The 23246-nt window shown below is 55.6% G+C and overlaps 1 protein-coding gene across 3 annotated transcripts in view; it reads left to right on the plus strand.

Annotated features, from left to right (window-relative positions):
• Positions 1–23246, plus strand: part of TSPAN14 (tetraspanin 14) — a 57952-nt gene that overhangs the window by 29310 nt on the left and 5396 nt on the right. For 2 of the 3 annotated variants that reach the window (XM_036337271.1, XM_036337269.1), the window contains exons 2-6: positions 1800–1897; positions 17428–17478; positions 19067–19213; positions 20784–20954; positions 23094–23219. In XM_036337271.1, the coding sequence (XP_036193164.1) occupies positions 1817–1897; positions 17428–17478; positions 19067–19213; positions 20784–20954; positions 23094–23219 (576 nt within the window). In that variant the 5' untranslated portion in view covers positions 1800–1816. The remainder of the gene's footprint in view (positions 1–1799; positions 1898–17427; positions 17479–19066; positions 19214–20783; positions 20955–23093; positions 23220–23246) is intronic. The other variant, XM_036337272.1, reaches the window with a different exon arrangement.

A 23246-nucleotide genomic window follows, 5' to 3' on the forward strand; every position in this document is an offset into this window, starting at 1 on the left:
CTTGGAGGGGACTTTTGTGGAAGTGCTGTTCTTTTTTTTATTTTTAATCCTCACCAGAGGATATTTTTTCCATTGATTTTTAGAGAGAGTGGAAGGGGTGCAGGAAGGGAGAGAGAGAGACATCAATTGGTTGAACCTGAAACCCAGTACGAGGTACGTACCTTTGACCAGAATCAAACCTTCGACCTTTTGGTTCAAGGGCCGGCACTCTAACCACTGAGCAATCTGGCCAGGGCTGGAAGTGCTGTTCTGATGGCGGGATGGGGAGGTGGGGATGGGCTGCAGGGTTGTTGTTCTCTCTCTGGCTGGTTTTTAAGACTAGACCGCCCCCCCCACCCCCCCACCCCGCAGGCCGTTGACCATCTCCCATTCCTTTTGGAGGGAGGGGCTGGGCGAATGGTGGTGTCCAGCTTGTGCCTGTGGATCCCGCTCTGTGGGAAGGGTGGTTGAGCAGTCATAGCACCCGTTTCTAGAGGGATGTGGTTTTCATGTCCCTGCTTGGCACCACTTTCTCAGAACAGCGGCAGGCCCTGGGGCTGCCTCGCAGGATGGTTCGCAGCAGCCACTTGGCAGTGTGGCAGGAGCTCGCTTCTTACTGGTGGTTGTGGGCTGTGGTGTCCTCACTGCCAGTGGCCTTGTTTGTTGTTGCCTTGGTTCTGGTATGTGATGCCCCTCTTCTCACCCTGGGAAGTGGGAGGCAGAGGGTGGGGGAGAGCTTTGCCCTGTGAGCCTCAGATCCCGCCTTGCCCTGTGGGTCAGCTTGAGGCACCATCCTCCTTCCTCATCCTTCAGCCACTGCTTTGGCGTTAGGGGTTCACCTGGTCACCACTGGGTTCAGAAAGTAAAGCAGTAAAGGTGGGTCAGGCCCTCTGAATTTCCCTTTGGGGTACCTCCATTCTGCAGGTTCTCTGAGAGGCCTTGGGGATGGACACAGATAAGGAGTGGCCCCTCCCTTCACCCTGTGCAGTTCGAAGAATGTTTGTAGTTTAAGGCCAAAGCAGTGATCTTGGAGGGGAGGAGTGTGGAGGGGTGGAGGGAAGGGGAGGTTAAGCAAGGGAGGAAGAAGACGAAGGCGTGGGGTGAAAGCTGGGCTCATGGGATCTCCCGCCCAGGCCAGGGTGCTAGCCTTCCTCACCTCAGTGAGGGCTGAGCTTGGGAGGTTGTCTCTGAAAATCTTAGATGAACAAATATGGAGCCTTAATTTTGGCTGTTCTTCACTGGCCACTACTACCTTATGTCCAGACTTGGCCTTTGTCTTCACTTCCCAAAGTGGTCAAGTCCCCATTTCTCCCTGGGCTCTCCACTCCTGGCTGCCCTGCCCCAGGTACGGTAGGCGGAAGAACATGGGCTGTGGAATCCTGTCCTTGGTTCAGATCCTGGGGTCTGTCGTTTTTTTGTCTTGTCCTTGAGCAAGTCACATGACCTTTCGGAACTCCTGTTTCCTCCGCCATGAAGTAGAAAAATTAATACCCAAAGCAGGGGGATGAGATGAATATTTGAGAAGGCACCAAGCAGACGTGCTGATATTTAGGAGACTCTTAAAGAATCACCATTCTCCATTCTTTCAAACTTCTGTTATTTTGGGGGCTGTTTTCACAAAGTTGACTTAACCCGAGTTTTGCCTGACTTACAGCTGACATTGATAGTAAATTGCACCGGATGAGAGAGAACACAGGGAACAACTGCAGACTCCGGAGTCTGGGAGCCTTACTGTTGCTCTCTCTCTCCTTGGGGAGCAGGTTGGGGGAGGTGTTTTGAAGCTGAACCTGCTGCCTCATGGCTCCCACGTCTCTCCACAGGTCCTGCTTCTCGGAAGATGCACTATTATAGATACTCCAACGCTGAGGTCAGCTGCTGGTACAAGTACCTGCTCTTCAGTTACAACATCGTCTTCTGGGTGAGTGGATGAGAGCGGCCGCCTTCCCTTGCTTTGTGCTTCACTAGTAAATCATGATTCTTCACGTACTTTGGGTTTGCCAGGCCCTCTGAGACTCTGCATGGAACGGTGGGCAGGGTTGATGAGCCTTGCTCTAGCAACAAGTTATAAAATAGACCCTTACGTGCTGTGATGGGGAAGGCTCAGGTGATTGAAAACCAGACTGAGTGGTCCAGGTATTCTGGTGATTGAATACCAGGCTACCCCAGCCTGGGGGGTTCAGGATGGCGTGGGGCTCTGGCCCAGATATTTGTCACCCCCCTCCCTGCCCCAGGAGTGCCCCCAGGAGTCATCCGGGCAAGGTGTTTTGTGTGCATCAGCCTGTGGGCTAGTTCCTGTTCTCGCTCTGGAAGTGAAGACTGGGCAAGGGCAATAACGCCCTGCCTGTGGCGCCGTGTTTAACCGAAAGTGGTGTTAGCTCCTGAGCAGTGGAGCGGGGAGGGAAACGCTCTTTGACTGGGTGCTGGGAAAAGGTCATCCCGGGGAGGGGACCTGTGGACTGAGACCTGGATATGGGTGACGAGGCAGCCACGTGGGGATCTGGGGGAGAAAGCTCCAGGGCCTGAGGCAGGAATGAGCGTGGCAGGAATGAGCGTGGCGTATACCAGGTACGAAGAGAAGGCCACGTGGCTGGAGCTGAGTGAGTACAGAGGAGAGGAGACAGGTGAGGACAGAGGCACGAAGGAGCCGGGTCAGGCAGGACCATCCAGTTCTCAGTGAGGATGGAATTATGTTCTACTTTCTGTAGTGCCTCTCGGTAGGTTGTAAGCTGGATGGCGTGCTCTGATTTTGGAATGGTCCTGCAGAGTGAGGGGGTGGATGTGGGACCATGTTCTGAGGTGGAATTTTGGGGCAGGAGGGATTGAAAGGTCTCTTAGCCAGGCATATAGAGATGTCACTCTCATGTCTTAGTGACCATTCTGGAGTCTAAACCCCCATCTCAGGAAGCGGTGGAACAGATGAGGATGAATCCTGTTGACTGAAGGGAGATCTGGCTGTTGAGCCCTGGGATGCGGAGGCAGGGTTTGGTGGCAAGTCCACTCCACCGCTGGCTGTGTGTGAGTGGCCCGAGGTAAAAGGAAGAAGAGGTTTTGTGTTGTGCAGCCCGGAGAGGGAGCCTTTCAAGCAGGAAGGAGCAATGAGCTGTCCCCCCGGGGGGGTGGAATAGGAAGAGGACATAAAGTTAACGTTAGCTTTGACAAGGTAGGGGTTGTTGGTGGCCTTGACCAGAGCTGCTTTTTGCTCTGCGGGGGCTGACACCCACCTGGAGTTGGCCGAGGAGCCAGTGGGACATGAGGAAATGGAGACGGTGACTTAGGACATATCTTTCAAGGACTCTTGCCTAGAAGGGGAGCAGGACAATTGGGCACAGGCCGGAGGTGGTCCAGGGGTTAAGGAAGATACAGTGCAGGCATGATGCCAGTGGGATTGGTCGAGAGAGACACAGTCATGGATTCCGCTGTGCAGGAGGGCGAGGGCGCGATCACAGAGAGGCTTGTAACACCGGAAGCAGGTATTGCTGACCAGTGTCTGATGGAGAAGGAAGGACAGAGGCACGGCCACGGTGCCACCTTTCACGTCCACGGTGGATTTTGGCATTTCCTGTTTGGATTGGAATTGTTTTTCCCCCTCCATACCAGCTGGCTTCCTTAAACTTATTTTTAATTGTAGTTGACACTCAATATCGTATTAGTTTCAGGTGTACAGTGACTCAACATTCATATACCTCATGAAGTGATCACCGTAGTGTCTGGTGACCGTCTGTCACCGTCCACAGTTGTTAGGCCTGAAACTCTTGAGAGCAAGGCAGACTTACCAACACTTCTCCAGCCTCCACCCTTGATTGTACAGCATCACCTCCTGACGATGTATCTCAAAGTTGCGGGGGTTTCTGTCCTGGAGAAATAGGGTGGAATTCAGTGGCCGGGCGTTCACCCAGGTCTTTCCTGAGCTCAGACAACTTTCACCAACGTCATCATTGCCCTGAAGTCGGGCAGGGCCCGGCATTGGATGTGGTTCCTTAGTAGACACATCTCGGGGCCCTTCCTCATGGGGGGACTGGCTGTCCCATCCTCGAGATGTGTGGCTTCCAGACCTGCACTGCTCCCGGCCTGGGAGCCCCAGCCCGCTGTATGGCGGAGAGCCACCTGCCAGGCTGGCAGCCTCCCACTTTGGCCACTTGTACATCCAGCTGTCATCATCCCGCCGGCTGTGCTCCCTGGCCTTGTGCCCTGACCTCGGATTCTCATCCTGATTTGTGCAGCTGGAGGGAACCTCTCCCAGTGCTGCCGTGGCTCAGGGTCCTGATGTCCCCGTGTCAGCAGAGGCTTTTCAGAACAGATTCCTTGCTCTTGGGGAGCTGTGCTCACTTGCCTGATAGTACCTTTGCACACCAGACTCAAGTGGCGGAACTCCTGAATCCAGAATTGTGGCCATCTGTCTGGTGGCTGAAGGCTGCTGCAGCTTGCTGGGCGTTTTGCAGAGTTGGCAGTGCGCATGGTCGAGAGTTAATCATTTTTCAGTTAGTGTGCACTGGGGCAGAACAGGAAGGGACAAAAAGGAACAGTCAGGAAAGTGAGGCCTGGGAGAGCATGGTGGGGAGATTTGAGGGGCGGGGGAGGGGAGGAGGGATGCCAGGCCCCTGGCTGGGGAGGCTGCCTGGCCCTTCCCTGCTGAGTTCTTGGTGGTGATTTGTTGTCTTCATCTGCCCAGGAGCTGGGAGTCTGGGTGAGACCTGAGAATTGGGCTGCAGAGCCCTCAGGGACCCGAGTGGGGCCAGTCTGGACTCTCTAGAACTAGTGACCTTCTAAGCTTCGTGTTTTCATTATGAAATACTGATCTCACCTACCTGCCGCTTGCCCACGGGCTGCTCAGAGTGTCTAACCCAGGGGTGGGCAAACTTTTTGACTCGAGGGCCACAATGGGTTCTTAAACTGGACCGGAGGGCCGAAACAAAAGCATGGATGGAGTGTTTGTGTGAGCTAATATAAATTCAAAGTAAACATCATTACATAAACGGGTACGGCCTTTTTTTTCAATAGTTTTATTCATTTCAAACGGGTTGGATCCGGCCCGCGGGTTGTAGTTTGCCCACGGCTGGTCTAACCTGATATGCAAAGCTCCCACCTCCTCAGAGCAGTTCTCTTTTTTAAAAAGAGGATAATGGACGCCCATGTTCCCATACCCTAACTCAGTGATGGCGAACCTATGACACACGTGTCAGAGGTGACACGCGAACTCATTTTTTTGGTTGATTTTTCTTTGTTAAATGGCATTTAAATATATAAAATAAATATCAAAAATATAAGTCTTTGTTTTACTATGGTTGCAAGTATCAAAAAATTTCTGTAGGTGACACGGCACCAGAGTTAAGTTAGGGTTTTTCAAAATGCTGACACGCCGAGCTCAAAAGGTTCGCCATCACTGCCCTAGCTCCAAAAATTACCAACTCATCCAATCTTGTGTCGTTTCTACCCCCCACACCCGCCTCCGGATATTTTGAAGCCAAGCACAGATAGATTGTTTTTGCACAGAGAGTTTTTATAGTGTTGGGTTTGTTTGGACGAAATAACAGTGAGCGGGGGAGCGGGGACTGCCCGGGCTCCGCAGGCCGGGTGGAGTATGCAGAGGGCAGCCAGCTGTTGCTGTGACCACTTCCAGGTGCTGGAACCAGCACAGGTTTCATTCAGCAGTTTGTCCCCTTCCGCATTATTTTCACAGCCACAGTCTTTATAACAAACACCTGTCACACTAGCAGTTTTCTTAAGCTTCTCTCCCTCCAGTTTAGGGACAGATGGTTTCCAAGAGGCCGGGAATGGTGATCCTGGGTGAGAAACACGGATGCGCGTGTCTGTGTCTGTTCTGAACTGCACGGGGCTGGGCTTCATGGGTTCTGATCACAGGTGTGTCAGGAAACAACGCTCCCAGCCAGCATAGCATTTTGAAGGCACTAGCATTTCTTACATTTTAAAAAAAATCATTGTAATCATTATTTGTTTGTGTTAGACCTGTTTCTAGCGCAAAATCTCACTTTGACTTGGGGAAATGCAAATCAAAACCACAGAAATACCACTTTAAACCCATGAGGATGGCTATTACGGAAAGAACCGAACCTGACAGATGTTGGGAGGGTTGTGGAGAAATCGGAACCCTTGTGCACTGTTCATGCGACTGTAAAATGGTGCAGCTGCTATGGAAAATAGTGTGGTGGTTCCTCGAAAAGTTAAAAAATAAAACTACCATAGGATCCAGCAGTGCACTTCTGGGCATATACCCAGAAGAATTGAGAGCAGGATCTGTAGTGATATTTGCACATCCATGTTCATAGCGTTATTCATAATAGCCAAAGGTAGAAACAACCCAGGTATCAACTGCCAGATGAATGGATAAACAAAATGGGGTCTAGGATGCAGTGGAATATTATTCAGCCTTAAAAAGGAAGGCAGTCCTGCCACCTGCCACAGCATGGATGAACCTTGAGGACGCTGTGGTAAGTGCAATACGTCAGACACACAAGAACAGATACTGTATGATTCCATTTATGTGATGTACCCAGAGCAGTCAAATTCATAGAAACAGAAAGTAGAATGGTGGTTGCCAGGGAGTGGGGGAGGGGAGAATGGGGAAGTTATTGTTCAATGGGCGGGGTGTCAGTTTTGCCAGATAAAAAATTCTGTGTCCCTAGCTCATTTGGCTCAGTGGGTAGAACAGACTGAAGGGTCCTGGGTTCGATTTCGGTCAAGGGCACATGCCCGGGTTGCTGGCTCCATCCCCAGTAAGGGGTGTGCAGAAGGCAGCCATTCAATGATTCTCATAATTAATGTTCCTCTCTCTCTCTCTCTCTCTCTCTCTCTCTCTCTCTCTCTCTCTCTCCTGAAATCAATAAAAATATATTTTTAAAAAAAGTTCTGTGGATGGTGGTGGTGGTGGCATAACCCTTTGAATATGCCGAGTCCCACCAAGCTGTACGCTTAAAAATGGCAATTTGATATTACGCCCACTTACCACAGTTAAAAGTGCTTACACTCGCCCTGGACTTGCAGAGGAAGGGAGGCAGGTGGGCCGGGAGGGGTGGTGGGCGGCCCTTTGCTCACTGGCTCCCCAGAGAGCCAGCCACTGAGGTTAATCGGCACGGGGTCGGGTGGAGGCCTTGCCTGCATCTACCGCAGAGGAGGACTGGTTAAAAGTGAAGAGCTGAGGCCCCTCGTGAGCACAGACGGTGCCCTGTCCGGAGAGCAGGGACCCTGCCGTTGCTGCTCGGTGACTTACAGAGGCAGGGTCAGCCTCTGAGCCCAGCGTGCAGCCTGTTGCTGAGTGAGAGGCGCCTCCCGTGAGTATGGTGTCTGTCGTTCATGTAATTTATGGCCCAAACTGGGAAACCTGAGGTTACCTTGCTAAGAGAAGTTAAGAATTTTGCCGAAACAACAGGTGTCGCCAGGACTGTCCCAGGCAGACCAGGATATGTGGTCGCCCCCTGTCGCCCCCCCGCACCCCTCCCCCAGAGGCAAAGTCACAGCATCTTTGTGAGTGGAGAGCCTTCTTCTCTTCCTGCGGCCTTTATCGCGCTCCTTCTCCCACGGGGGGGACAGCCAGTACCTCCTACGCTGGGCTGACAGAATTGCCCGCGTGTGAGCTGGACCCCGTGTAATGTTAGAGCCCCAGGTCCGAGTGCAGGTGTTCCTCCCCTTCCATCTCTGGGTAACTGATGCCGTCAGAAAGCCGCGAAAGGCTAGTGTTTTTTCGTGTTTAGCATCTTTTCATTTTCACTGCTGAGAAGAAGTGGTTTCGTTTTCTCTTCAAGTTTTATTTCATAAACGTTTGCAATTGCATGGAAACTCTGCACGAGACGCCCCAGCTGCACCGCATTCCCTCCTCGAGCTCCGCTCTCCTGCCTCATCACCAGGGTCCTCCGGTGGCCCGTCCTCGCAGCCTTGAGGCCTGCGCTTTCATGTGCACATCCCCGCGCGTAGCTCATCCAGGTGGCTGCAGTTTTCCTGAGTGTACTTTTGGAAATTCCCGTATTGGGCATTTAGGTTGTTTCCATTTCTTTTACGATCCCAGGTAAGGACGCAGTGGTTGGTTTTGTGTAATACAGATTCTTCCGTGTGGGGGAGGACAGGGATGACTTGCTGGAGTCGAGTCCCGGGAGGGAGATTAAACGGGTCAGAAGGTGTGTTCGTTGTTCCGATGGCCTGACATGTTTATATAGTCCAAATTGCTTCTCCAGAAGGGCTGTCCCAGTTCCTAAGAAAGAGATCAGCTAATCACACAGGTGTGCGTGTTTCGCCAACGCTTGCCAAGGCAGAGGTCAAGTCAGGGGTCACTTAATCGGAGGCTCTCCTGGCTACTTGCTGCCTGTGGCGCTGGCCTGCAGGGGCCTGGGCGCCCAGAGGCTGATCCCGGGGGGGGGGGGGGTGTTGAGGTGCACTGCTCTGCGCAGGGCACCTGTGACCGTTCTGGCTCACAGGTAGTCTCAGGTCTGTGACTGGAGTGCGTGTGACTCAGCATCTCTGCCAGCACCTACTCAACTCAGCCCGGCCCCGGCTGCTGGAGCGACTTGTCTTCTGCGTGGGAGTCTCATTCCCATCTTGTTCGTACCTTTTCCCCCAGAAATGCTTTTTGAAAATAACACCCCTGTTGAGGTGTAAATGAGACAATAACATTTAGCCATTTCAAGTGTACAGGTGGATGCGTTGACAACTGGGCGCCCATGGAACCACCATCATCACCCAGTGAAGACAGAAAACATGTCCCCCACTTCGGAAGCTGCCCTGTGCCCTCGGCAGCCGGCCCCCCTTCTGCAGGCAGCCGCCTGCCTCCTGCCACTGTAAAGCAGGTTTGACTCGGGGATCTGATTTCTGTAGGTTTTTCTCTGTTTTTTCTTTTTCAACTTCATTGATTTCTTTTGAAATAAATTTTTTTTTTATTGACTCTCTTATTTTTATTATCTCCTTTCTTCTACTTTGGAATTATTTTGCTGTTTTTCTAGCATCTAAGGTAGAAGATTCAGTCATTGATTATAAATCTTTTTTCCCTGGTATAAGTATTTTATGTATATGCTTCCTGCATCCCATTTTGATCTGTTTTCATTTCAGTGGTTAAAATATGCATACATACTCTGTATGTAATGTGTCTTTTCTTTTCTCCTCTAGCTCACTTCGAGAGTTTGACTTTATTCTATTTCTTTCTTTCTTTTTTCCAGAGAGAGGTAAGGAGATGGGAGAGAGAGATAGAAACATCAATGATGAAAGAGAATCATTGATCAGCTTCCTCCTGTATGCCCTCTACTGGGATTGAGCCTGCACCCTGGGTATATGCCAGGGGTGGGCAAACTTTTTGACTCGAGGGCCACAATGGGTTCTTAAACTGGACCGGAGGGTTGGAACAAAAGCATGGATGGAGTGTTTGTGTGAACTAATATAAATTCAAAGTAAACTTCATTACATAAAAGGGTACGGTCTTTTTTTTCAATAGTTTTATTCATTTCAAACGGGCGGATCTGGCCCGCGGGCCGTAGTTTGCCCACGGCTGGTATATGCCCTGACCAGGATCCAGCTGGTGACCTCTTGATGCATGGGATGATGCTCAACCCACTGAGCCACACTGGCTGGGCTTTATTCTATTTCTAATGGTTTCATTTGGGTCTTTTTTAATATTTTCTACTAGAGGCCCGGTGCACAGATTCGTGCACAGGTGGGATCCCTTGGCCTGGCCTGTGGGGATCGGGCAGGAACTGGCTCTCCGACATCCCCCGAGGGGTACCGGATTGTGAGAGGGCGGTTCTCGGGTGATGCACCCCAGAATCAGGCTCCCACCTCTCTTGTTCCAGGTGCATCATCTGAGAACCGCAGCTGCCAAGTCACCGCAGCTCGGCAGCTCCTGTGTTGAGTGTCTGTCCCCTGGTGGTCAGTGCGTATCGTAGCTACCGGTTGGAGCGTCTGCCCTCTGGCGGTCATTGTGCATCATAGCTACCGGTCGGACCTTCGAACAGTCAGACGGTCGCTTAGGCTTTTATATATATAGATTTCTCTCTTCATTCTCTTTATTTTTTCCTTTAAATCCCTGAGGCTATTTACCATATCTGTTTTAGAATCTTTGCTGATTCAATTTTCTGTCATACCTGTCTTTTTCTAGTTACTGGTCCCCCCTCCCCCGCCCCTTATTATAGGTCACCTCCCCCCACCCCCCTTTTTGCCTCGCCAATAACTTTGACTAGATGCTGTGTACAGCTCGTCCACCTAAGTATTCTTCTTGTCTTTGTCAGCTTGGGCTGACATAACAGGGCACCCGAGGCAGGTTGCCCTAACAGGAACTTATTTTCTCACAGTTCTGGAGGCTGCAGGTCTGACGTGAGGGTGCCAGCGTGGGCACATCTGGTGAGAGCTCTTTTTCTGGCTTGCAGGCGGCTGTCTTCTGGCTGTGTCCTCACATGTCAGAGAGAGTGCTCTGGTTCCTCTTCCTCCTATGGGACACTAGTCATGGAGGCCTCACCCTCTGACCTCCTGTAGCCCTAATCACTTCCCCAAACCCCCACCTCCAAATGCATCCCAGTGGTTAGGGCTTCAACTTGTGGATTTGAAGTGGGAGCACCACAAACATCCAATTCCATGCATAGCACTTCCTTACCAGTTTTATATCCTTTTAGTCTGCCTCCTTTTATTAACTATTGTGTGTAAGATTCATTCATGCCATTGTGTGTAGTTGCAGCATTCATGTTCATCGTTGTGTAACGTTCTGTTGTGGAAATGTACCATTTGGGTTATTTACAGTTTTAGGCTATGAAGTCGGGTTGGAGTGATGGTAAGACATACCAGGGTTGTGGACCTGAATTGGGGGATGCTCCCGGGGCTCACGTGTCCGAGCTGAAGGAAATCCTGTTTTGTCTCCAGCTCCAGATGGTGTCAGTGTGATAGCCGAGGGCAGGACACACCTGGCTCTCGGCCTGCTGTGCGCACACAGCTTCTCTGGGACACAGCCCTGCCCGTGCGTTTGCGTTTCATCTGTGGCTGCGTTCCTGCTCCCACGGCCGAGCTGAGGACTTGAAACAATAGGCAAAGCTGCAAGTGTTCACTCCCTGGCTCATACAAGTGTGGACCCTGGCCCAGGATCTTGGTTTTCCACCCACTGTGGGGCACTGAGCTGTGCCAGCGAAAGCAGGGGCTGGGTGGGGGTGGCTGGGTGGGGGTTCCTCCTCTCAGTTGCTTGAGGAGCTGCTTGTCACCTCCCCTAGATAAGCCTGCCCTCCTTCCTTCCTTCCTTTCAAAGGCTTTGACGCAGTCAGATTCCTGGGCGGGGCTTGGAGGCGGTGGGCTCTGTTATCAGGGAAGGCAGAGGCGTCTGTAGAAGCTCCTCTGTCCGAACGAACGCTGGGGAGTCCTGCTTCTCAGGCTGTGCTGGGCAGGGCACAGGCGCTGCTTGCCCAGCACCACCCTTCCGGCGGGAGGAAGGCCGCTGGGTGACCCTGTGCGAGGCACCGTCCTGGCCTGGCCCTGCTTCTTTCTCCCCAGGGAGGAAGCTGGGCCCCAGCGTCCCTTCCGGCTTCCAGAGTCCCGCTGGGAAGTGGCTTGGTTTGGACTATTTTAATGTGGGACCATTTTGAAAGGAACGTTCCCTGCTCTGTGTAGGGTTCAGAGTGGCCACAGTCCTGAGGGCAAGGCCTCCTGACCCCGCAGACACCCTGGTGTTCCCCCCAGCCCACTGGGTCTCTGGGCCAGGCTAGGTGTGGGCCCGGCTTTCTGGCGTCCTTTCTGGCCAGTATTTGATTGTTGGCTTTTCAAGTGGCCACAAGCATGTCTGGTGTTCTCCCAACTCCCCAGGCCTGAGTCAGGGTTCCCCATCTGTAGCTGCCAGAGCCATGGGCTCCACCTGCACGATTTGGGGTGACAGAGTTTAGACAGCAGGAGGTGCGTATGCTGTTGGCGACCACTGGCCAGTCGGCGATCACTGGTTGCTGCTGCTGGAATTTGCGGATTGGCAAACTGAGGCCCAAGGCAGGGGTGGCTGCTCAAGGTCACGGTGAGTCAGGGACAGAGGTGACTGTGCTAGCCTCTCCCCACCCTTTCCTTCCCATCAGTCTCTCCTGTCCCCCTTGGAAAGCCCCCAGAAGGCTGTTCCCCTCAACTCTGATGTGCTGTTGTCTCCAGAGACCTAAGAAACAGATGCCTGGAAGGAAGGTCCTTAGGACGAAGCCTGGTGCGGGAAGTTTTCCTGGCGGGGGTGGGGGGGGTGTGTGGCGCGGCAAGTAGTGTTCCCGTCCAGCCCATGCTGGTGGAGTCTGCTCCTCCATGCCTGTGCTCTGTCCCCCCAGGAGGCCGGGCCGCTCAGAATGGCGCTGTGCCCCAGGCTTAAGTACATCGCCTATGACACTTCCCTCAGTCCTACCGCCTCCTGTGACCCAGGGAGGGAAACAGGCCTAGGGAGGTCCCCCAACTCCCGCAGGTCCCCATGCAGGTCCCGTCTCTAGGAAGCTGCAGGGCGGAGGGTGGAGGGCGGAGCCAGGACCCCTGCCCTGTGCTATGCTTGTTCGTCCAGCCTTCTCTTTCTTGGGGGTGCTTCTGGTTTTCTCGAGGCTCCCCCAGGCGGCCCAGGGGAAGGGAAGGGCTCTGTGAGTGTCAGCTTCCCGCCAGAGGCCACGGGGCAGCCCGAGGTGTTGCGCTACTGCTGGCGGGTTGTCTCCAGCGTGTTGAGCAAAGCCCTCTGGGCCCACAGGAGTGGCCTAAGTATGTTCACACACTGGAATGACATTTCGCAAGGAGCCTGGCCACTAAACTGCCAGTGGAGAGGGGCTGTTTCGACACACGTGGTTTCGTGGTTTCGGGACCTGCCGTCCAGCAGGCCCGGCCGGGGTGGGAGTCTCTGGGGTAAAGCCCCGCAGCTCGCTCACAGGCGAGGGGTTCTGTGCAGCCCCATGACCAGGCAGGGTGGGACCATCCTCCGCCTTCCTTCCCAGGCTCCTTTGTCTGGGGTGGGAAGGCTGATGCGGGATCTTTACAGGGGCACCCCCTCTCCCTCCCAGGAGGCCACCTGCCCTGGTTGGGACTCAGCGATCCCCACCACCTGGCGGACAGTGGGGGGCCTTGGCTTTAGAGTCGCACAGCTCAGAAGCCCCTTCTGAGAAACGTCCTCACCTCTGGCCCCTTGACCAGCCCCTCCTCCTGACCAGGGAGATAAGGGAGGTCAGGAACTCAGGTTTGGTCTTACCTCATGGCCACCAGCCAGCCAGGTGACTTTGGACAAATAACCAAGTCGTCCTATATATCTGTTTTCCTGTTTGAAAAAAGGGGGTAACAGTGCTCGTGTGATGGGTATGGAAGGGCCTCTTCGGGGTGTTCAGTGATTAACACGGGGCCTGGCGCTCAGGGAAGGCTGGTGCTACTGCCACCGTGCCACTGCGGTGACGTCCCCGCAGCCTCCCTTCGGGCTGGGGCAGCTGGGCCTCAGTCTCTGGGAGGGAACTGCATCAGGGTTTAGAAGAGAGACTAGGAAGGCTACTCCGAAGCCGGGTGCCGGCTGAACCGTCTCCCAGTGAGGATGGCCCAGCCCCACCGATGGTGCAAGAGTTCACGGCGAACCGGGTGATGCTGGCGGTCCTGGCTGCCGGTCACAGGGCTGCCCTGTGAGCTTCCAGACAGGCCGCTTCCCCTGTCTGATCCTCAGTCAACTCGTCTCTAAAATAAGTGCCGGGCCCAGACTTTCTGCCGGGTCAGCATCATTAAACCCAAGGTCTGACATGTGACCCCTGGTTCCTGTCTTTCCTGGTGCAAGTTAACTTGAGTCCTTCCTTTAGAGAAGGAAGGAAGCGCAAGCCCTTTGTCTGGGAGCGCAGCCCGTGTGAGAAGAGAGCTGTGCCCAGTGGCGGGGAGCAGGCAGCTCACCGGGGCCCAGTGAGGGGTGATAGGGGGTGGGCTTTCCTCACCGTCCCCCATGGTGCCAGGCAGTGGGCGCGCTGCCGTGGAGTGCAGCTTGGTGGGCTGGGATGCTTGCTGGGGCCACTGGAGGGGGTTGGGATGACAGCCTCCAGGCCTATCCTGCTCTGACCCTAATATCCCCGTGGGGGGCCTGGCCTTGGACCTGGCCAGCCTGGCCTTTGCTTGGCCCGCTCTTGCTTTGAGTGCATTTGGACTGAGACCCGGGAGAGCGCTGGGAGGCGAGCAGGCAGGACCACGGGCAGGGCTGCTCCGTCTGGGGGCTCTGGCGACTCACGCGCTCACGCCTGCTCTATACCTACAAGGGCCAAGTCCTCGCCAAGTTGTTGGGGTACAACCTGGAACAAGACCGAAAACCTCTCTGCCCTCAGAGAGCTTAAACGGGAGAGACACTGGACAGGTAGCTCGTGTGGCCTTGGCTGACGGCCGGAGGAAAAGCAGGCACGGGAGGTGGTCAGGATGAAGGTGGGGGCTTGTCCACCTGGGACAGGAAAGGAGGCACCTGAGGAGTGGACTGTGAAGAGCCTGGAATGAACGGAGGGACGGAGCCAGGAAGGGAGAGGGAGGAAGGACATTCTAGGCCAGCGATGGCGAACCTTTTGAGCTCAGCGTGTCAGCATTTTGAAAAACCCTAACTGAACTCTGGTGCCGTGTCACATATAGAAATTTTTTGATATTTGCAACCATAGTAAAACAAAGACTTATATTTTTGATATTTATTTTACATATTTAAATGCCATTTAACAAAGAAAAATCAACCAAAAAAATGAGTTCGCGTGTCACCTCTGACACGCGTGTCATAGGTTCGCCATCGCTGTTCTAGGCCAAGGGAACGGTGTCACGGCTGTGAGACAGGCTGCGTTTGCTGCGTTCAGAACTGGTACCGGTGCCAGCGTGGCCTGGAGTGGGGTTGGGGAGGGGAGATGGGTAGGAGGTGATGGTGGAGGGTGGGCCAAAGCCTGGCCGTGTTGGTCCTTGTGGGCTGTGGTGAGGAGTTTGAATTTTATTCTAAGAGTTCAAGGAAGTCATTGCAGGGTATGGAGTCGTGTGTTCGGTGTTTTTTAAAAGATCATTGCAGTTGCTTGGGGACCTGTGAGGAGGCGCCGAGGGGGTGGACATGGACAGGTGGCAGCAGGGGCAGGAGGAGAACTGGCCACGAGTTTTGGAGGGAGAACCAGCAGAGGGTCTGGTAGGGGGAACTTGCAGTTGGAGGGAAAGAGAGGCATCAAGCATGCGGTCAAGGCTTTCTGTCTTAAGTGAGTGAGTAGGTGCCATAATGTAACGAGGGCAGAGTTGGGGAGGAACTGGGGGGGGGGGGCAAGGCTCCAGTTGGGGGCACGTGCAGATTGAAGAGTCCTTTGATCGCTCAGGTGACGAGTCAGGTAGATGCTGAGTGTTTGACTTGGAGCAGCTGTGGCTGGAGACGGGTGTGGTCAGCAAGCGTGCGGTGTAGATGGGATCGAAAGCCTGTGAACTCATCGAGAGAGCTCGGGGGTGGGTAGGCCTGAGTGTGAGGCTCCCAGCATTTAGAGAGCTCTGAGGAGGGGGAGGGTGGGGGAGGAGGGGGGGGAGGGGAGGAGTGGTGACAGGGTGTGTGGACAGTGACGCCTGTGAATGTGTGCCTCGTGCCCAAAGCTGAGTGGTCTGTGGAGAAGGGAATGACCAGCTCTTCGGAGACCAGATGAGCCCAGAAGAAAGCCTCCACTTCCAGCTTTGAAGAGGAAGTAAGACATCCGGGACTCGGGGATGGTGGGAAGGAAGCCTCCAGGATCCAGTGGGCAGTGACGGCTCACGTTCAGGCTCGCTTACCACCTGGGACACTGGGGAGAGGAGGAGGTTGTGGCCCCCCCCCCCCCCCGGTTGGCATTCTGCTTGGCCCGTGTTCCCCTTGGTGAAATAGAGGGATCGGTCCCCCCAGGGCTTCTTCACTTGGGGTCCACAGGCTGAGGGAACCAGCAGTGAGAAGTCAGCCCTCGGAAATTCCCTCCAAATAGTGGGCATGCCCACGTTTTCTGAAATTGGCTGCAGAAGAGGGTAAGAACGCCCAGGGCTTTCTTGCCAGGTTCTTCTCTTCCCGTCCGCAGGCTGGCGGTGGGCTGCATAGGCAGGGACGTCCTGAAGCTGGAGAATCCATGTGGGAGAGGTGAGAGCCGTGGAGACACCGGCTCTGCTGTTTCCCATGAGGACCTGATAAATGGCAGCGAGTGCCTGCACGGTGTAAGGGAGTGAAACAGGAGGCTGATGATATGCAGACCAGGAGGTGTTTGTTTCATGTGGGAAAATCCTCCCAGTTCAGGAATCTGTGTGGTGTTTGGGGGGTGGGGGGGTGCATTTGAGGCAGCCTAACCCCAGTGGGTTCCTGCAGGTGGCAGGTCAGGGATGGGCCTGTGCTTTTCTGGGGTGGGCACGTCGCTTAGCTCAGGCCTATTTTAATTTAGTAACGAAGGACCCGGCATATCCCAAGCACACGTGTGCCCAGGGGTGGGGTCGGGGGCAGGCTTCGCAGCTGCTTGAGTCTGTCCAGGCCTGAGACCTGGGCCTGAGGCGGGGTGGGGTGGGGCGGTGCCGGGCTGTGCAGCGTCTCCACTGCACGGAGCCTATGGAGGCACCTGGGCGATGTTGGTGTGGCCGTGGCCTGCGGGTGTTGTAGACACAGACCGCACTGAGATGGGGGTGCTTGTGGAATGGGACAGCGGCCGTGGCCTGCGGGTGTTGTAGACACAGACCGCACTGAGATGGGGGTGCTTGTGGAATGGGACAGCGGCCGTGGCCTGCGGGTGTTGTAGACACAGACCGCACTGAGATGGGGTGCTTGTGGAATGGGGACAACGGCCGTGGCCTGCCGGTGTCATAGACGCAGACCGCACTGAGATGGGGTGCTTGTGGAATGGGACAGTGGCTGTGGCCTGCGGGTGTCGTGGACACAGACTGCACTGAGATGGGGTGCTTGTGGAATGAGGACAGTGGCCGTGGCCTGCAGGTGTCGTGGACACAGACCGCACTGAGATGGGGTGCTTGTGGAATGGGGACAGCGGCCGTGGCCTGCGGGTGTCGTGGACACAGACCGCACTGAGATGGGGTGCTTGTGGAATGGGACAGCGGCCGTGGCCTGCGGGTGTCGTGGACACAGACCGCACTGAGATGGGGTGCTTGTGGAATGGGGACAGTGGCCGTGGCCTGCCGGTGTCGTAGACACAGACCACACTGAAATGGGGGTGCTTGTGGAATGGGGACAGCGGGCGTGGCCTGCGGGCTCTGACTCCGGCATCTTGGCAGGGCAGTGTGTTCTGGGGGCCCCTGCCTGCGAGTGGAGCTGGAGGGCTGAAGGAGTTTGTTTAAATGCTCAGGGAAGGTAGGTGTGGGTCATCCAGAGCCTTCCGGGTGCCTTGTTCTGCAGGGCCCAGGGGCTGCCGGCCCTGATCCGCCAGGATGGACATGAGCCATTGTCTCTCTCCTGCTGGCCGTGTGGATCTTTCTCTGAGAAGCATGTTCATGGTGCTGGCTTCCAGCCTAACTCTGTCTCTCTCTCTTTCTCCTCCCCCCCCCCCCCCCCCGCCCCCTGCTCAGTTGGCTGGAGTTGCCTTCCTCGGAGCCGGACTGTGGGCATGGAGCGAAAAGGTAAGTAGCTGTCACTAGGACCCTGAGCGTCGGACAGCCAGAGCCAGGTTGGTTCAGCGTTCACGGTCCCTTCCTCCCTGACAGGTGTTTCTGTGCCAGGTCGTGATTTGCAGTCATTCATCTTGACTGAGCCAGTTCTTGGAAATAGTTAGTGAATTTAGGGTGGCTGGGGGCCGGGCTGGGCTGCCTGGTATTGAGCTCTGAGTGTGGAGCCCTCTTTCCTGTTCCCGAAGCTCCAGGTCGCCCTGGGCTGGTTGGCAGCTGTGTCCGGGGCAGGTCTGTGCCTCTGGGAGCAGGAGGGTCCGTGTGTTTATTCCTGAAGCTCTGTCCTCACCCCAGAAAGACTCTGAACCAGGGAGCAGGGCTCTGTTATGGGCCCCATGGGCAGGGGCAGGTCCTGTGCCCTGTGCACCTCCTTGCCCAGCCTCTGGAGGAAGGTGAGGAGAGAGACAGGCTCTTACCATCCAGGACAAAGGGCAGTGGGAGCTCTGGGGAGGGTACTAGAGGCGGTGCGCCTTTTGCTCTGTGGGTGGGTGGGTGCTGGGGAGGTGGTGAGGGTTGAACAAGGCCCAGCAGGCCAGGCCAGAAACAGTGGAAACTAATGTTTCACCTTGAGCCTCAGGCCCAGGGCTCTTTCTTCAGTGGAGCCTCCAGAAGGAGGAGGTGGGAGGATGGGAGGGCTTTCTTGCCTTAGGAACTGGATAAGGCCCGCCTTTGGGTTTGGGCACCTACAGGGTGGCTTGTGAACCCCTAAAGGGCAGGTGCATTGTCCCTTTGTCCTAGTGACCTGGAAGCAGGTGCAAGTCATAGCCCATAGCGCCACCGTGTGGCCACCTCCGGAATAGCAGCAGCTCAACCCGCAGAGCCTGGCGCTTAGGCCTGGTTACCCAGCTGCCTAGTTCCCCCTGGGTGGCCTGGTCTGGCTGCTGTTTTCTCCTTCCTCCTTTGAATCCCATAGAATTGCTGTGTCCTTTTTGGTTGCCAGTAATCACATGTGACTGTTTATATTTAAGTTAGTTATAATGAAATACACATTGAAATTCATTTGTTCAGTTCCCCTGCCACATTCAGGTGCTCAGTAGCACACGTGGCCGGCAGTGCCATTTGGACACTGCAGGTTTGGTGCCACCGTTGCCACGAAGTTTCATGGGCAGCTGCCTCCTGGCCTTGTTTCCACGGGGGCGCTCACACCGAGGCCACTGTCCTCTCAGGATCGTGGGTTCTCTGTCAGTTGAGTGCAGTCAGTTGCCAGATGTCTGGAGGCCAGGGCAAGGCTCCGGCACCAGATGCCCTGACCACAGGTCCAGGACCCCTCAGGGCTCCCCTCACCCCAGGCCTGGATGGAGACTAGGAAAGCTGCGTGTGAAGGTCCGGGGGCTGAGGTGGGCAGGGATCTGCTGGGCAGAGAGGCCTCTAAGGGCAGGAGGCAGGGGCCTCACGCTCGCCCGGCTTGCTAATGAGATGATTGAGCCTTGCAAGGCAGGAGCCTGTCCTCATTCAGGTCTGCACACAGCCCAGCCCTCCACGCCCGCCCGACGCCCGGGACTCCCTTTGAGGCTGATCCTGCCCTGCTCTCTGCTTCTTTCAGGGGGTGCTGTCCGACCTCACCAAAGTGACCCGGCTGCATGGAATCGACCCCGTGGTGCTGGTGCTGATGGTGGGCGTGGTCATGTTCACCCTGGGGTTTGCTGGCTGTGTGGGGGCCCTGCGGGAGAACATCTGCCTGCTCAAGTTTGTGAGTGGCCCCAGGGGCGGGCGGGGGCCGCGTGGGGGTTCTGCTGGGCAGACTTTTTCCTTATCTGGGCGCCCTGGTCGCAGCTCTTACAGCCTCCTTGGGCCCTTTGTGCGCTGCCGCCCCAGATGGTACAATTTCAGGAAACAATCCGCGGAGCAAGCGCCTCGTCCCCGGAGAAAGCAGCTGGCCCCTCTGTTCTCAGCTCCCGGGGACGGAGTCTGCCGCCCACACCCTCCCCTCTCTTGCCTTTTATCTTCCTCCCCGAGTTCTAAAGGAATTGTTTGTTTGCTGCTCACCTTCGCCCTTCCTGGCTGAGATCAGGAGATGTTGTCAGTGACATTGGGAAATCACTTCCCTCCTCCAGGGTGTATTCCATGTGCTGGCGGAACAAGTCCCCAAGAGTTTAGTTTTATATTTAGATACTCTTTCATTTTGAAATGCATTCCGTTAAATAGCACCTGATGGGGAAACCACAGTTGTGTTTTACAACATATTATTTGTTGAATTCATTAGATCAAGCTTCCTCTTTCCTGAGCTTAATGTAAAAGGCAAAATTTGTGTGGTTTTTCCTAATTTTTTAAAAAATATATATTTTATTGATTTTTTTACAGAGAGGAAGGGAGAGGGATAGAGAGTCAGAAATATCGATGAGAGAGAAACATTGATCAGCTGCCTCCTGCACACTCCCTACTGGGGATGCGCCCACAACCAAGGTACATGCCCTTGACCGGAATCAAACCTGGGACCCTTGAGTCCGCAGGCCGACACTCTGTCTCCTGAGCCAAACCAGTCAGGGCTCCTAATTGTGTTAAAATATATTTTTACTGATTTCAGAGAGGAAGGGAGAGGGAGAGAGAGATAGAAACATCAACGATGAGAATCATCGATTGGCTGCCTCCTGCACAACCCCTACTGGGGATAGAGCCTGCAGCCCAGGCATAATGCCCTTGACCAGAATCAAACCCACAGCCCCTCAGTCCGTAGGCTGACGCTCTACCCACTGAGCCAAGCCGGCTAGGGCTAATTTTTTTTTTCTTTCTTAAAAGCATTATGTTTTGTATCTTGCTTCTGTGTGACTGGAGATTCCATTTTGGAAGGCCTGTGTGCATGTGTGTATGTGAGTGCATGCATGCGTGGTGCCCTCTGTCCTAGGCTGCAGTGAGGCCAGTGAATAGGTGGGACGGAGGCATGTGGACCTACAGCTGTGTGGGCCCTTCCAGAATGTCACCACCGCTGTGACCAGGGGCCGCCGTGCTTCTGGCCATGGCTTTGTGCAGTGGACTGTCATCTACCCCCAACCAAGCTGCGCAGAGCCCTGCCAGGAAACTCACTGTCCTGTGCGGTTCTGTGCCCTCGGGCAGCCTGTGTGCCCGTGTGAGCCTCGGCTTCCTTCAGAGGAAATGCTGACACAGTGGCTGGGAGCTTTCTCACAGTTCCTCCCATGTAGCTCTCCAGCCAGCAGCGCCGTGGTGTGGGGAGGCATGAGCTAGTAGTGATGAGGGTCTCTGGGCAGGCGGGTGGGTCCGGCCGAGGTGCAGGGTGGTGACTCCTGCTCTCGTCTGGTCCCCAGTTCTGCGGCACCATCGTGCTCATCTTCTTCCTCGAGCTGGCCGTGGCCGTGCTGGCCTTCTTGTTCCAGGACTGGGTGAGGGACCGGTTCCGCGAGTTCTTCGAGAGCAACATCAAATCCTACCGGGACGACATTGACCTGCAGAACCTCATCGACTCCCTTCAGAAAGCCGTAAGTCCGCTGCGGCGCCCTGAGGGCCGTGCTTTCCGGGCATGCATCTGTGTGCTGCTCGGGAGCCAGGCTGGGGGAGCCTGGAGCGGGGCCTGGAGGGCCGCCTCACCGCCGGTCCTCAGCTCTGCCTGCTCATGGTTGCCGGGCAGTCCAGGCTGGCTCTCCGTGTGCCCTCTCCCCCTGGTTTGGGCAGGCAAGTCCAGCTGTCCCCGTGGCTACCCTCCCCCAGGAGCCAGACCTCTCTATCCCTGGCCACGCAGGTGGCTGCAGTCCCCTGGGCACTGTGGGTACCGAGGGCCAGGGCTTCTCCCCAGAGAGGTGACTCACTGTCAGGCTGTTCCCGTCCCCTTCCAGGGACCTTTTCCCCTTCCTGTTTGAGAGGCAGAGCTGCCTGGAGGAAGCTGCCTCCGATGGAGAGGAATGCGACCTGGAACAGGTCCCGGGGGGTTGCCTCAGCCGCCCCAGGCCCGGCCTTTCCCCCACTGGCCTCTGCGCCCCGGGCGGTGCACTGGAGGCTGGGACCGGACCACTCCCCGCCTCGCCGGCCTGTGCGGGGCTCCTGCGTGGTCTGTGCTCTGTCAGAAAATCTACTTCTCAGGCACGTTTTGTATGGAACACATTAGTTCTGGGAAGAAAACGAGTTAGGAAGCATTAAAAATAACTATGATCTGCTCTTAGTATTTACCTAAACTTGTTTACCCTTATTTCATGGATCTCGGGATATCGCCAAACTCCGGTCACATGACCAGAGAGCCTTCCTGTGTTGTGCAAGGTGACCTGTGTTAGTCTGTGGAAGTCACCTTGCCCCGGCCATTTTCTTTTCTTACTTTGTTTAAATTTAATAAAGTTTTGTTGATAAAAACGTACAGCTGTGGGACCTATTGTTCCTGCATCTTCACCAGCAGCGGGGCCTCCCCACCCTGGCGTTTCTGGTGTAAATGACTGAGCTGTGCGCTTGGAACTGAGTTCACTGAGCCCTGAACTAGGCGCTCCCGCAGGGCAGCCCTGGCCACGGAGCCGCGTTCTCCGTCGCAGCGACAGCGGCCGGGGCACACGCTGGGAGTTGGGAGCTTCCTTGCAGAGTCTATCCTGTGTTGCTCTGTCAGACAAGCCGGGATATTAATTGTCCCGGACTTTGCCTTTGGACCACGGGCCTTTGCTTCCTGGCCGACTTTCCCGCATCTTCTTCTTCTTCTTGTCCTTGGGCAGCAAGCGAAGCCCAAAGGGCAGCCACTCCCCGAGGTCCCTCACCGCGCCTCCCGCCAGCGCTGCGCCCCCTCCCCTCTCTTCCTTTTCACGCTCAGTGGCATCGAGGGAGCTGGTGGCTCCTCCCCCACTGGCCTGAAACATGGTCGTTTCTCCATTGTCTTCCTTTCCTTTTCAAAATAGAATGTCCCTGAGGTTTTCAGTTAATCAGGGAACCTCCTCCTGGTGAATATCACGTGATCGTTAGAGCAGCTGGAGTCACGGACGTGGGGGTGGGAAGGTGGGCTTTTACGAGTAAGAACCCGGAAGCCAGGGGTGTGTGAGCTGCAGTGCCGGGCAGGTGTGGGGACCGGCAGGTGTGGGGACGGCGCTGCTCCCAGACGGTCCCGCCACATTGCTTCCCGCGGGGTTGGTTTTACACTCTCAGACAGACGGGGTTCTCTTGGGAGCTGCCCCAGATAGCGGGGTGGCAGGGGTGTGTCCCATTCACCCCAGATGTAGCTCTTCCTGTGGGAGTAGGGGGGCAGCGTGGGAATTTCTTGGGGAGGGGACATCCCGCCCACGAGGTGTTCCCTTGGAGGAGGAGGACACACCAGGTGCAGAGGCGCCTCCGAGGACAGCGAGACACCTGCTCTGGGCCGAGGTGGGAAGGGAGGGAACGCCTGAGGTGGAGGGGGCACCGGGGCTGGGCCTCTCTGCCCTGGGCCACGGCGGGGCACATGGAGCCAGCCTGTGGGATCCAGCGTGTGGCCGCAGTTTCCTCCGCGAAGGGCCGCCTGGCCTGTCGCTCAGCATCTCTGCGCCGGTGGCGTCCGGGGGCTGGCCCTCGTGTGACAGGTAGAGGCGCACTCAGCCCCGCGTTGCTGAGACCGACCCTGTGCTGACGGCCACAGCCCCGGCCCAGAGCCCTTATGGCCTGTCTTTGTGCTGCAGAACCAGTGCTGCGGGGCGTACGGCCCCGAAGACTGGGACCTCAACGTCTACTTCAACTGCAGCGGTGCCAGCTACAGCCGCGAGAAGTGTGGCGTGCCCTTCTCCTGCTGCGTGCCGGACCCCGCGGTGAGTAGGCTGCGTGCTCTGGGCTGC

This window comes from Myotis myotis, unplaced genomic scaffold (genome assembly GCF_014108235.1).
Source record: "Myotis myotis isolate mMyoMyo1 unplaced genomic scaffold, mMyoMyo1.p scaffold_m19_p_15, whole genome shotgun sequence".
Lineage (NCBI taxonomy): Eukaryota > Metazoa > Chordata > Mammalia > Chiroptera > Vespertilionidae > Myotis > Myotis myotis.